General features: G+C 37.3%; 1 protein-coding gene across 2 annotated transcripts in view; it reads right to left on the minus strand.

Annotated features, from left to right (window-relative positions):
- Positions 1–15,266, minus strand: part of LOC120421982 (discoidin domain-containing receptor tyrosine kinase B) — a 527,019-nt gene that overhangs the window by 147,807 nt on the left and 363,946 nt on the right. For both annotated transcript variants that reach the window (XM_039585292.2, XM_039585291.2), the window contains exon 6: positions 9,661–9,840. In XM_039585292.2, the coding sequence (XP_039441226.1) occupies positions 9,661–9,840 (180 nt within the window). The remainder of the gene's footprint in view (positions 1–9,660; positions 9,841–15,266) is intronic.

Genomic DNA, 15,266 nt, shown 5'->3' on the forward strand with positions numbered 1-15,266 from the left:
TTGACATTGACAGATTGAACCGATGACAGCTTAGACCTCTTGAGTTGCGTCCAAATAACAGTGCTCTGTCAAGTCTTCACGAACTCCACGAATTCATAAAAAAGTAAGTTGGTGACCAGTACATTTCTCCACAACAGAAAGCTTCAATTGAAAAATGGAACTGATGTCGAAATGTTGCGCTGAATCTTCGATCCTCTTCATCAGATCAACCTTGTTCCACTAGATATGTATAGTGATTAGCAATGTGACGGTTTCTTTAAAATTTTCTGAAACGGGACCTGACTGACAGTATCCTTCAGCTAGAATGTTGGACAGTGGTTTAAAAATCTGACGTTACGTTACGTCGCAATCTCCCTTGGGGAAGGTCACTTCTTCATCGCTAGCGCCAAGCGCCAGGTCGTAAGATCACACGAACCCTATTCCGACAGTCTGAACGTAGACGAGGTCAGTCAGCCGAGAACGTCATCCGACGTCGTCGTGGTCAGACGGGATAGTAACAGTCCACATCGTCAGTGGGTTGTGCGGTTTCAATCAGGTTTCACATGGGTTGGGAAGAGGACACTGAGTGCTGATTCCGTCCAGGGTGGGTTGAGATTTGAGATTCCATTTGAAAACCACTGGCTCAAAGTTGGCTACATCGTTGATCCGGGATTCCGGACAGATATAGCTGCCCCCTTCCACATGATGATGAGACGATTGTTACCGCAAGAAGTGCCTGACAGGCAAATCCTGTTTGAAAATGCACAACAAGATGGTAAAAATCCTGAACCCAAACCGCATTTTCGTCCCCCACCCCCGTAACCTTCTTGCTTCCTGGCGGTGACACCAGTCCGGTACACCTGTGCCAACAGTGCGAGTAGACAGACATGTCCGGACCGAGACGATTTTGACTAGCACTATTGTCGGAAAATGGAAAAATGTGGTTTTGAATTGCAGATCGGCTTGGTTATTTTGAATTCCTTTAATCGAAAATTATTGTCACAATGGCTTGGTTACAACAACAGGCTTCAGACGGCAGTGGTTACACTGGCCAAGGCATGTGGTTCCCACTCCCAATTTCGGAACATCTGGCTGCAGATGAAATTTCACAAAGTTCCCCAGCATGACACAAGATACCACGTATAACGTGTCTGTGTGTGTGTGTGCTATATGCAGATTGAATTAAGCTTTTCTCTAAATCCCTGATCTGGGCGACCGCAGCATCCAGCATCCAGCAGGTCCAAGCAGACGACTCTGTCCCGCACACAGTCTAGGCTAAGTAGATAACAACAACGTCTGCTGCGGATTATGGGCAGCTTTGCCGATGATGGAGAGAGAGATTGCTGTCATGAATGATAAAGAAACAGCTTCTGGTCGGTCCCCGGAGAGAGCGGATCAACCTGCGACGACGGAATGTGGTGGCGTTGTCGTTGGAAGATTTCTGCCAGCAGTATGTGAGAGGACAATGTATGTTTTTCTTTTATGAGCTCGTTTACATATTCTGATTTGGACGAAGAAGGGAGGGGACCCAGAGCTTCCATATGGTTCAACGTGCCAAAGTGAGTTTGAATTGCTTAAAGTGCTGTGCAATTCTCGCTGGATTGAGGCATTGTTTAGCGATTGACGTGGGCTGTACGCCATATTCAGCATTTTTGAAAAAAATAAAAATAAAAAAGATATGAATTGTATCTCGTGCATCACAAGTACCGACTTCAAGGTAGAGGTACGATAAACAACTATATTTTGTCTCATAATCGTTAAAAGCAGAATTTTAAAATTAGTGTATTTCAGATAAATAATATTAAAATGTTGGTTGCGCAACTGGTTTATGATACGCATTAACTTGTACATTGATTACATCATACCAGAGATTAAATTACAAAAAAATAGGCAAAATGTTCAAAAAGAATGGTTTATTGATTTATTTCTCAACGGGTACTTTTGCCAAAACGAACTTAATACCAAAGCAGAAATTCTGAAAAAATGACTATTATGCTTGCTATAATGTATAGGAGGAGCTTTCACACGAACTGAACCGGATATTTCTGTTATATAAATAATAAAACATTGATTCAAAAAGTCATCATTTGGAAGCAGCCACAAATAACAAATGGAAGAAATGGGAAGGTGAGAAAATATTTTAACGGTACGTTTTTTCTTGATGCTGCGTTTTAACTTTTAGGCAAAGTTTTTTTATAGCCCATCATTCCACCAGATGTGTATAGTGAAAACCATTGCGGTGTAGCTTAACTTCGGAAAACACAAAAGATCTAAATCATGGAGAGATCTATAACAAAGTCAGATATTTTTAGAAATCTGATATTTTATCTTGAAATCATACGTCCGTAATTGAAGTGTAAGGTAGTACACCCAAAGAGATTAAGTGCTTTCCGGACTCTGAAAATATTTGTATAATTTTGCATAAATGTCAATGTTTATCTTAATTAAAAGAAATCCAACACAATCATCGAGTTTCAAAAAAAAATGGAAGATTTTTAGAAAATTTTGACAAACGGTTTTCCAAAATGTTTTGGCCCATCCAACAAAAATTAAACTCCAATTTCTCAAACCCAACACCAACCTCTTTAAGAGCGAGTTTTTCACCAATGTGTAACAGGTCGTATCGAGGTGCTCCGATTTGGATGAAACTTTCAGCGTTTGTTTGTCTATACATGAGATGAACTCATGCCAAATATGAGCCCTCTACGACAAAGGGAAGTGGGGTAAAACGGGCTTCGAAGTTTGAGGTCGAAAAAACATAAAAAATCTTAAAATTGCTCGCATTTCCGTTAAATTTCATCAATTCCAACTCTCTTAGGTGCATTCGAAAGGTCTTTTGAAGCACTTCAAAATGTGCCATAGACATCCAGGATTGGTTTGACTTTTTCTCATAGCTTTTGCAAATTACTGTTAAAAATGGATTTTTTTAAAACCTTAATATCTTTTTCCAACAGCCTCCAACACCCATACTCTCATAGGTCAAAAGATAGGTAATTTCATGCACTATAAGCCTACGGTATTAACTTTTTGGCCAATCGCAGTTTTTCTCATAGTTTTTCAATTTTTCTAGAACAAACATTTCACAACGTTAGTTTTTGCCCTGTAGGCCGCCATAGCGGCACTTTTTGGTCTCAATTTTGTCATATTCGGAATCCTCGGACAATTTCACGTAAGTTAGAAGTATTGGAGTTGTAATTTAGATTTAAAAAATATTTAAATAAAATATTTTTGAAAAAAGAAATAGATCTTATTTATCCTATGATCAATACGTCAAATGCTGTATCAAGTAGGCGAAAACCTGTTTTACCCCTAATCCTACAAATTTTTAAAAAATATTTTAATTCATTCTAAATGGCAATTTTTCCAATCCAAATTACAACTCCAATACTTCTAACTTACGTGAAATTGTCCGAGGATTCCGAATATGACAAAATTGAGACCAAAAAGTGCCGCTATGGCGGCCTACAGGGCAAAAACTAACGTTGTGAAATGTTTGTTCTAGAAAAATTGAAAAACTATGAGAAAAACTGCGATTGGCCAAAAAGTTATTACCGTAGGCTTATAGTGCATGAAATTACCTATCTTTTGACCTATGGGAGTATGGGTGTTGGAGACTGTTGGAAAAAGATATTAAGGTTTTAAAAAAATCCATTTTTAACAGTAATTTGCAAAAGCTATGAGAAAAAGTCAAACCAATCCTGGATGTCTATGGCACATTTTGAAGTGCTTCAAAAGACCTTTCGAATGCACCTAAGAGAGTTGGAATTGATGAAATTTAACGGAAATGCGAGCAATTTTAAGATTTTTTATGTTTTTTCGACCTCAAACTTCGAAGCCCGTTTTACCCCACTTCCCTTTGTCGTAGAGGGCTCATATTTGGCATAAGTTCATCTCATGTATAGACAAACAAACGCTGAAAGTTTCATCCAAATCGGAGCACCTCGATACGACCTCTAGAACAAACCGAGCAATATTTACAAATACTGCCTCTTAAGATATCTATCTTTAATAATGAGACGAACAAACTTCGTTGTCACTTCATCCCAGCATCACCTCGTTCCCTCAGCAATATTCTCCCCGTCCAGGTCAACCGAATCCAATTTGCCAAACCGCGAGCTTGATTGACATGAATTCGTCTCAACGGTGCTGGTTCTTGGCCTCATTCCTCCTAGCACCAGTCTCGTCGAGTCGTTTGCTGGCACTGGAAAATTCTTTCGGAAAACTCTGAACACGTTGGCAGTCAAACAGGGCGCTTGGGCGCTCTTCTCGGCATCGTTATAATTGCGTAATTAAATCGCGTTCCCTCTGTTTCTTAACGTGGAGAGAGTGGAGTATCACTTGAGGGGGGCTGATTCAACTCAGCGTGACAGAGGTGTTCTGGGGAAAAAGATGCAGCATCTTTGATTTTTAGAAAAGATTTACCCTCTAATGCCTAATTTGTTTTTTCCGTGTTCAGGACGTCATTTTGAGCAACTTTTGTTCTACGAAAAACTTTTCTTTTCTAGTTTTTTTATGTTTTTTGTATTTTAATTTGCAATGTTTGTCTATGTTTGTTTCTCAATAAAATTTGGCTTTCTTTATCATCTCCTATCATTACCTTTTGCATATCTAGTTATTTTATGGTTTTAAGTCGCTTTTTCAATTTTTTGCTTGTATTTAACTTTTTCTGCTATAGAACGATACCATTATCATTTAAATAGTAAAAAATGCTAAGAAGCATAGTCTGGTACGCTACAAAAATTACTGCATACAGTTCAGACTCGATTATCCGAAATCCGAAGAAGGTTTGTATGAGACTTCGGATTATCAAATCACAAACAATTCATTTTTTTCAATTTTTTTTATTACCTTGATTTTATTGTAAAATAAGAATTCAGCAACCCCATTTAAGTCAAATTTGAATAGTTGATTGTCTATTAAATTCAAAAAGGCATTTTTTCAACAATTTTACACCGCCATTTTTTGCCGCCATTTTGGATTTAAAAATTCTTAATGAGCAATTCCATGTCAAATTGGGAATCGGTTTTACCCGACCCTCTCCGATTTCAATCAAACTTTGTAGACATGTTATCCTACGCTTATGTAAGCTATTTTTGTGTATATGAAGCCAGTTACACTCGATAATTACATTTGAGAAGGGCTCCAACCTGCGTTTTCCGTGAGTCTTTTTGTAACATTTTAGGCTATTTTCACAAAAATTTTGAACGAAAAAAAATCGTGGGCTCTCCTTCAAATTTGACATTTAAACTTAAAAATCAAAAAATGTCATTAAAATGTTGTGTTTTTTTCTTTCAGTGTATTTTTTTTCGGAAAGCCCATCAAATTTCATACAAGTTTGTCTTTGACCACTTTTTGATACGATGCAACGGCTTCGAGATACAGCAATATTTAAATTACGAAAAACCTTCTCAAATGTCATTATCGGGTGAAACTGGCTCCATATACACAAAAATGGCTTATATATGCCTAGGATAACATGTCTACAAAGTGTCATTGAAATCGGAGAGGGTCGAGAAAAAAGTACTTAAAAAATTACTATTTGGGTTTGAATTGCTCTGATACCTTTAGAGTAGTTTATGGTCATACTTGAGTTCAACAATAACAAATAAGACAACAACAAAAAAACCCCAGACCCCAGAAAAAATACATTTTCAAAAACATTTGCAAAGTTACATAAAACAACAAGGCAAGGTTGGGATGTAGAGGGTTAAGTGAGGTGTTATCGAGGTCACCAAGAAACATTTTTAAACCAACTATCCACTACCTAGTTTTATTGAGGTTTTATGGTAGCATCTTGATTGCTTAATAGTTTTATTTGGGCAATCACTGCAACCAATAAGCAAGAGTTAATTAATAGGTTCTATCAAAGGATTATGCCTCGGACATAAAACCTGGTGAAAATAAAAGCCGACTGGCTTTCAGAAAGGTTTTATGAAAGTTTTAATAAAGGTTTGAAAACCAGATGGCAATGCCATGCCAAACGGTTTTATCGCATGCTTCATTAAAACTAAGGGTGCTGTAGCTGTCAAGTGCCATTAGGCATGCAGAAAGCTCACTTAAAACCAAAAGCTCCTAAAAGAGCATTTAACGCAGCCAAATAGTCTGATTGAATATAATTGACCGCCATCTTGGGAGAAAAAAATTAGAAAAGCTTAAGAGCGAGTCCACGAGCAAAGCATACCCATCTCGCATCGACCTCACCAATCTGCCTGAAATTTTCAGGGGTTGTTTGTTCAGATAAAACTAGCATCTGGCCAAAATATGAGCACTATAGGTCAACGGGAAGTGGGGCAAATCGGGACACAAAGTTTGAAGGTTCAAAAACGTAAAAAATCTTAAAAAGGCTATAACTCAGGCAAAATTCAATTTAATTTCAAAATTCAAAATGTATCTTAAAGGGCTTCAAAAATGCAACAAAATGCAGGGTAGAGCATCCCAATTGGTTAATTCTAAAGGGAGTTATTGGCATTTTAGTGAAAAAATAGCATAATTTTCAAACTCAAATAAAAAAGTGTTCCATCCAGATATCAACTCGGATCGACCTGCAGCTTGTAGGAGACATCTGAAACTACCATCTGAGACTGAGACCGCTTTGGGTAAGACAGTTTAACATATTGAATAGACACTTTTACTTTTAGTGAATTTTTTGGTTGTAAATTTTTGCTCGGGGACCTCTTAGATCCCATTTTATGGTGATAATTTTATCATATTCGTGTTCCTGAGACAATTTTACAATAGAAACATACATAAAAATGTATATTATCAGCCATTGTAACCCTTTAAAAAATGAAATTAAAAAAAAAACTTTGATTCACATTTATTGAAAATCAAGTTCGTTTCCAAGGATACTAGATGACACCAGAAAAAAGCAGCTTCTTAATTTTTTTATCTTTCATTTTTTAAAGGGATACAATGGCTGATAATATACATTTTTATGTACACGCAGAAAAATCCGATTGTACACCCAGCAAAATGTTGGGTGTACTCCACAAACATGATAGTCATCTCAGGGCCCGCAAACATGTTTGTCCAATTCAAACCAACAATTTTGTGGATTCAACAAACATGTTTGTTATGACCCCAAAATGACATTTTCAATCGAACAACTATCATGAGGGATGGTTCAACAAACATGTTTATCGAATGAATAAACTATATTATGGAACTGATAATCTGGTTTAACAGGTTATTCTTCTTCTCTTCTTTTTCTGTATTTTCAAAGTCAGTATTGTTTGTTTATATTTTATTTATATTTTTCAAGACTTCATTTACTATACAATTTAACTGATTAATCACTCAAAATTTCACTAATAACACTCTGTTGTCCTGAAACTGGAGCCAGGAAAATCCTCTGCTGACTTAGTTGTGGATCCAATGCGGGAAAAACACTGAAAAAATGCAATTGTTTTAGAATATTTATCCTTGGGAACAGTTCATTGTGGCATTATTTGTTCCTAATGGAACAACATTGTTAAAAAGAAATAAAGACCTCTCACCTGATAACAGCAGGAATCCAGGAACCTTGGCCGGAACTGGACCAGCAATTCTACGTTGGATTCGCGACCATCACTGATTGATTTAAAAAGAAAACAACATATTGTATTCAAAATTCAATACTGAAGATAATGAATACTTACGAACTTGCCACATTCCGAAGAATTGTCGTTAAAAAGCCGCACAAAGAAAACATCGGCCATCTTTATAGTTCAGTGAAGTTGAAAATAATACACTCAAAATTTTCAGTACACGTTTAAAAAAATCGAATCGGAGACAACAAACATGTTTGCCAAACTGACAAAATGTTTGTGAGATTGATAATATGTGATTATTAAGTTCATAAAATAGGTTTGTTGATTTCATAAAGTAAGATATTTGTTTTAAACAAACAGGAGTTTTGATTCAAACTCACTTAATTTTTGTGCGTGAGGTTGTTGAGGCTTTTAAGGTTATTTAGGTCATTGGGGTTATTAAAGTTTTTAGAGTTGATGATATAATTGAGGTTATTCAGGCTATCGAAAGGTTTATTCAGGTGATTGGGGTTGTTAATGTTTTTGAGTTGTTGAGGTTATTGTGGTTGTTGAGGTTATTGAGGTTGTTAGATTGTTGAGTTGTCAAGTTGAAGAGTTGTCAAATTTTTGAGATAATGAGTTGTTGAGTTTATAAGATGAATTTGTTGAGATTGTTGAGATTGTTGAGCTTCTTGATATTTTTGAGGTTAGTTTGAAGCTGTATTTTCTCCACACTTAATCTTAGTTGCTTCTCTCAACAGTCCCTATGCTACAGCGCTGCCCCACAAACCCAGTGCCAGAGTGCAGAGACACTAAATCATTCAAAAACAACCCCATCGTTACCCGGTTTTAGGTCGACCCTGCTCGACAAACTCCCCCGAATCTTCCACACTCACCGAGAAAGACGATATTTTGTGTGGTTGGGAAAGAGTAATGATCTCCGATATTAGATTTCTCCGGGATGCCACTGCGTTCGATTCGATTCGGTTCAAGGGGCGATGAAGTCGAAAGGAAAAGTCTTCGCTTAGCTCGTTTCGCAAGATTTAGTTCCAAACGTCGCAAATGATGGCGCTATCGATTTTCTGCAAGTGCACAGCCGGACGCTGGAAAAGTTTTCATTCCCCGATATCGGTTTAATGAGCACTAGGCCTCGGGACCGTAATTTGCAAATATTTTGGTCTGGTTCACGCCGGTAGATTCTCAAGATACCAACTTTGGTCCGCAAAATTTCGCCCGCTTGACTGCCAGCAGTGTAAAGAGTCAATATTTTCACGCGCCAAGGCCACCACCTCCACCATCCCGGATCGGATCGGAAAATTGTGCGTTGTCGACAGAAAATGCTGCTTTTCAACCCCCGTGGGCAAAATCCCTAGTCCCGGTTGAAAATCAATAAAGCAAACAACGTTTTATGGGCGGACGCTTTGCACGCGGGCAAACAACGAACCCAAGGTTTTACCCCACTTGCCCGCACCTTCCATGGGTAGTCCGCAGCACTTAACACCGCGGGAGGCCATCCTTTGGTCCTGGCGAAGGAGAATCGGGTTCACCGCACCACGATGAATAATGTTGATGCCGTTGGGCGAGCGCGGAATTACTTACGCCATGCGGGGGTTGGGAAATCGGTCGATCGAAAGCCGAGCCGGGCCACCTGTTCCCTAAGTGCGGTCTACCGATGAAGATTTTAGCGTGGGTTCTTGCTTGGTGGTGGCGGGTTGATGTCGATAGCGTAAACTTTTTGAATAAGGAATGAGCGGACGAAAACATGATACTTATTGAGGGCAAATTTTGTTTTTTCTTATACCGATTATTTGTGTCTTAAATTTAGAAGCGAAGATCTTTTTGATGGTTAGTATTCTTATTCGCAATAGCTCTGTGTCTTAACCATCCAAGATGATCCAAAGGCATCAATGATCCATCTTAATATTTTTCACAATCATATGACCCAAATCTCACCCTCAATTCTCCCGGGAAATCTTCTACTTCCCCCATGAATGTCACACAATTTATCCCTTTCAGCATCTTTAATACCCCATGATAAATACCCATCGCTGGTCAGCATCCCCCGTTGATCTCCCTCATCGCGGCGCGGAGGTAGGAAAAATGGACCAGCTTTCGCCAGTGTAACGGATTGCCCTGCTCACGGTTCGCTACTCGTGGTAGTCGTTGTACTCACCCTTGCCGAAGCCGTGGATATCGATGCGAAAGTTATCGGCTCCCTTCTGGCCGTCGACCAGCTGGCCAAGCCCGCCGACCAGCCGGTCGCCCTCCTCCTCGCCGTCGTACGTGCGGTCCGACAGGTCAACCTCCATGCCACGAATCACGCCCTTGGGGATGCTGTACGAGAGTAATCCTTCTGTAACGGGAAAGAGAGAGGGAGAGAACGAAGATATTACACCGTGAAGAAGAGCGCGCAAGATAAGAAACTTTAATATGAAATAAATTATATTTTGCACTTTTTAATAAATCGAGTAGACTCCAGAGAGTGGCAGCAGCCAGCAGCAGGAGCGAAGGATGCAACTTTGGCATGCATGGGTTGGGACTTGGAAAGCAACACTTCATTAAATTTTATCAGTATGCTGCCCGATTTTATGCTGCTTCTTTTCGGGTGAGAACGGCAACAGCTCTTGAGAATGCTTTCTTGGCTGGCACTCACTTGGAAATGGAGGCTAGATGAAGCGGTGGCTTACAAGATTTTATGTGCTACTTTACGGTGGCGAACGGAATATTTCACTAACTTTGAGTGACTCGATAAAATTACAACAGAAGCACCTGTCAGAACAATGAAGCAAATTGATTTTAAAGGCAGATAAATCCAACAAATTAAGAGGACAATAAGAAAACTTTTCAATTATCAGTTGTTTCTTAAACTAAAGAGATAAAATAATTTGGTAAAATCTAATTAATTTAAAGTTGATAACTTAATCCACTCATGGCTTTGGTATCCCCTACTCGTTACTAAAAATGGGCCACACAAAAGTATCGAAAAAAGCTGTTGTTTTACAGAATCAACTAAATCCAAAAGATATAAAAAACCCAAGAGATCTGTCTTTCAAAAATGCATCTATATTATTAAAACGACGAAAACATGAGACAGTGTTGTCAGATCTTCAAACTTTTGGATTTGTTTGGAAGGGCTTTCAATTACTTATATAACGATTGGTTGGATGATGGATCCGGACATGGTTTCATACAGTTAAGTGAGATTTGGCTTAAAAAAAAATGCATAAATATCGCTTAAGGTGAAACAGGACGCCAATTATTAGAAAACTTATGGTCAACTTAACGTAAAGACTTCCATCATTGCCATGATTTTTCGTTCAAACATATAAATTTTGCGTCGCTATCAATATTTTGACAAAATTCCTTCTACAAGTTGTTTAGAATAGTGCCCTACACATGCTGATTCCTTTTGGTAACGATTATCCAATTCCTTGCAAAGTTATGGAAATTGTCATTAATCAATGATTGCCAACTAGGTCGTCAATGACTGTACCACAAAATTATATAAATTTTGAAGCACAGTTGAATTAGATCAAACATTCTTTCAGTGGCTTCAAGAAGGCAACAACCGGCACATGCTGATTCCTTTTGGTGAAGAAATTCGTTAAAATGAATTTAAAAAATAATATTTTATAGTGATGATCAATTTTCTTCGAAAATGATCCACGGCTTCACCTTAAATCAATTTCTGAACAGGACAGAAAGCTTGCTATCGACCTGTTCGGTATCTGCAAAAAAAAAAACGAACTTCGTAAGTTACGCTCTTTTCCTTAAAAGTGCTTCCAATAACTTGAGTCATGGTGTCAATATGGCGCTGCCTTCCGTTTCACCTTAAAATATTTAGACAGGGCCAAATGGTTTTTCTCTGAAGTGCAGTAAGCTCTTTGCACATATTTCATAGAATTTCTGGATTGTATGACAGTTCTTTTCATAAACCTCTAAGTGAAAAGGAGTTATGAAATGACAGCTGTCATGTTTTTTTCATATTTGTCAGGGTAATTCCATACACTTTTTCTTTGAAAATAAAGCATTTTCAAATTAACGTATCTGAAGTTTAAAGATACCTCTGAGATTTTGTCAGCGTTTGTGGAACCAATTTCGAATGCAACCTGGTGCTTAAATGTGACCTGCACATGTTTGAGATATTTAAATTCTCGTACTTAACAATGGCTGTAACTTTTTAAATCCACAACAGTTTTCTATAAAACTTTACGTTCAAACACATATGTTTGAGGGTTTACTTTCTCTTAATTTGGCCATAGAATGTGTGCACGATAAAATGTTGGTGTCTTTAACAAAATACCTACCTAATCGTAAACCACACAAATTTTCACCCAAACCAAAAGCTACTCTTTTTCATTTGCAACAACTATTCTCAAGACACCAAAGCCACGCCATCAATTTTCGGTAACTATTTATATTTTCCACTTAATGTTGCGATCTAGACCACTGTGCAATGACAGCTGTCAAAACACCGAAGAAGTCACTAACATAATAAACATTGAGTTCGTTGAGTTGCTTTATTGGACCAAATCACACTTAAACGTGAGTGGTTGACAAAGGTTCTACAAATTTGTAGTACACACAAAAAAGAAATTCCGGATTTAAACAACATTTAAATTTAAATGCACTTTGATGTAAATTTACAACAAATTACACGTGAAAACATGATTTTTCGTGTGATTCAACCGTTTACGTCGAATCTCGAGTTTACATTAACCGAGTTTACATGTGATTAATATTTGTCCGTGTAGTTTTAGTTTGCTTACATATTCCATATGAGCAATTCTTTACAAAACCGGTCGATTCTGTGTATTTTTAATTTTTATACTTTCTGATGTGGCTCAAACTTCACGAAGACATTCCCTATTACCATAGAAGCTATTTCACCCACACAAGGCTCCATACAATTTTGACAGCTTTCTGTACAAGAATGGTACTTAAATATTCGGAAAACTTTATCTTTTGAAAAGATTTTCTGATCGGTTTGGTGTCTTTAGCAAAGTTGTAGGTATTGATGAGGGCTATTTAGAAAGAATGGTAATCGGAAAGAATTGCAATTTTTTTTTAATTTACACTGAATCAGATTTTTTTTAAATTAACTGATGTATTTAAAGCTACACAAAACCGCAAATTTTGAACCATAGAAAAGCTCGGAAAAAAAATTTACCTCTGACTTATGAATTAAAAAATTTTTTTTTGTTTTAAAAATAGAAATATTACTCGCACATCGATTTCTACTAGAAATCGATACCATTTTCAATTATTGTTTAAAAAAATGCTTAGAGGCAAAGTCTGATACACTACAAAAATATTTCATACAGTGGACTCTCACGTTGTAATTATAAAAGAAACCGTCGAGAGCGGGAAGTATCAAATTATAGAACGATACATCAAAGCATGCTTCTTGAAGGGACTAAATAATTGAATCACAGTAGGAGCAATATTGATATCGAGAAGATCGACTGTACTTATTTTCACATAGTATAGAGAAAATGTTAGTAAGAACACAGTTAAAAATTTGTGTGAATTTGGGAGCTGTAATTTTGGAAGTTTGAATATTACCTCTTTTATGAAGTAATTTTACCTCAATTTAGACTGAAAAAGCGTCATTACACCAGAATAGTGGTAAAATTACCCATTTTCAGAGGTAAAATTACACATTTTTTCTGACATAAAAGATGTACCCCTTCCCAGATGTAATATTACCATGATTTTTTTTCTGTGAACCACACAAAGATGACTCCATAAAACTGACTTTTTTAAAACATTGTCAAAGTCACATAAACCAAGTCACACTTCCAACTTAAGACATTTCTGCAATTTGTAGAGTTCTTTTTTCCAAATGCTTTTTAAAGGTCAAAAATTGGTTGAATAAATGATTAATGGCGAATTGGGTGGGGTTGGGCTGGGTGATGAATAGAGAGAATGCGTAACGTGATTTTCGAATGATCCCACTTTGTTTACATCTACAAAGTAGGAGGCTGTTCAAGCACAAGCATGACTTTTTTCTTACTGGTAAACGAGCTGTTTTACAAACAGTAGTATGTGTTTTATTTTTTCTAGTTTTTTACATTTTTGCTGGAAAATTGTGCGTGTTTTTAAGTTTCGATCGGTTAGAAGAGGTTTTTCTTTTCTACTGGTGACAAAGAACTGCGGCGAGAGTGTAATTCTGTGATGTTGCAGATAAATTCCCTGGCTGATTTTGGAATCTTCTTGGTCCAGCGAAAAAAACATCGCTGATTCTAGCGAAACTGATCCAACAAACAGAGAAGATTTTCACGAAACCAGTAGGTTTTTAATCGGAATCAAACAATAAAGACAGCTTCTGTATAAATACAACCGCATTGACACCCTAAAAAACTTCCATTCATAATTATAAAAAATGACGATCTCTTCGTCAACTTTCTTAAGATTTCTTGACTTCAATTTCTGATTCTAAAAGCCACACATTTTTTATTCTTGCAAAAAAACCATTTTTAATGATCGATAACAATACTCTCTACTTTTGGCGAACAGTAAATTGGTTCCACTTTGACAGTTCAAAATTGAGGTTGTTTTGCGAACCACTATTCAGCACCCAGGGGTTGGGTTGTAAAAGATTAGGAACGAGGTCCGTAAGCAGTCAAACTTTACTTTGAATGAATTTGTGCTCATTCACTACGTCACGGTTTTCTTTTTGTATTGAAATAGTTCAACGCATTGAGTGAGTTGTTGATGATGACAAGAGACCATTTCATATTAAGGCTCTGGAAGGAATCATCCCCAACCGGCCATTTGGCGGCCATGTTTGTTTAAGAAAAACATTCAAATCTTGATTCAGAATGTTTCAATCAAAAAATGGGTTTCTTTGTGTTGTTTATAGAAGCATTTTACATATATTGATTATTATTTTATTTCAATTTACTTTTTCTGGATCTTGAATTCAGAACCATCATTGACAGTCATTGGCCCAAAAGTGAAGGACACCATCTACCACCTTAATCGGTATTTTTGTAATATCACCTAAAAATGTGTAAAAATGTGAATCTGATGATCTGATTTACCAGAAACTGGTGAAAATTCATCATTTTCTGATGTAATGTTCAAATAATGTAATATTATGAAAATTTATCATTTTTTGATGCAATATTCCGCAGTTTTTTGCCTCAAAATCTGTCACCATTGCCTGATGAATATTGTGGAATCATTTCGTCGCCATCGTGCTAACTTGTCGTACGTGCATTTTGGGCCAAACTGAGTTAAGAACGCAATTTTGTGCAGCTCACAATGCCTCACCTTTTGACCTTCACAGATCCCCAAAATTCGATTACAATCCTGAGATATTCAACAAAAACCGAAAAAACTCCGTGCATTTTTGTCACTTTACATATGAAAGTAGTTTCAATCTTGTCGTGCTATCTTGTCACTCCATGAAAATTGATGTAAGTGCGACAAAAGGCCAAAGGGATTCCATGCAAGGAAAGTCAGGATGCGTTTGTCGCACGTACAAGCTAGACTACCGTAAACATTTGTAATTATAACTCGGGACTCCAGCAACCAACTTCAATCAAACTTTGGGACAATGCACAGAATGGTGAGCCAAACAAAACGTGTTTGTTATTGTTTACATTGCGTGCTCTCGTTTTTGAATATTCAAGGTCAAACATTAAAACGCGTTTTTCTCGGAACGTCAAAATGGCGGGTGTGACAAGATAGCACGACGACGTCGATTTTTTTTCTGTGTAGCACCGAGGGTTCCCCGAAATTGTACCACCCTATTGTAGCGTAGCGAAGTTA

The sequence above is a fragment of the Culex pipiens genome, chromosome 2, assembly GCF_016801865.2.
Source record: "Culex pipiens pallens isolate TS chromosome 2, TS_CPP_V2, whole genome shotgun sequence".
In the NCBI taxonomy this organism is placed as follows: domain Eukaryota; kingdom Metazoa; phylum Arthropoda; class Insecta; order Diptera; family Culicidae; genus Culex; species Culex pipiens.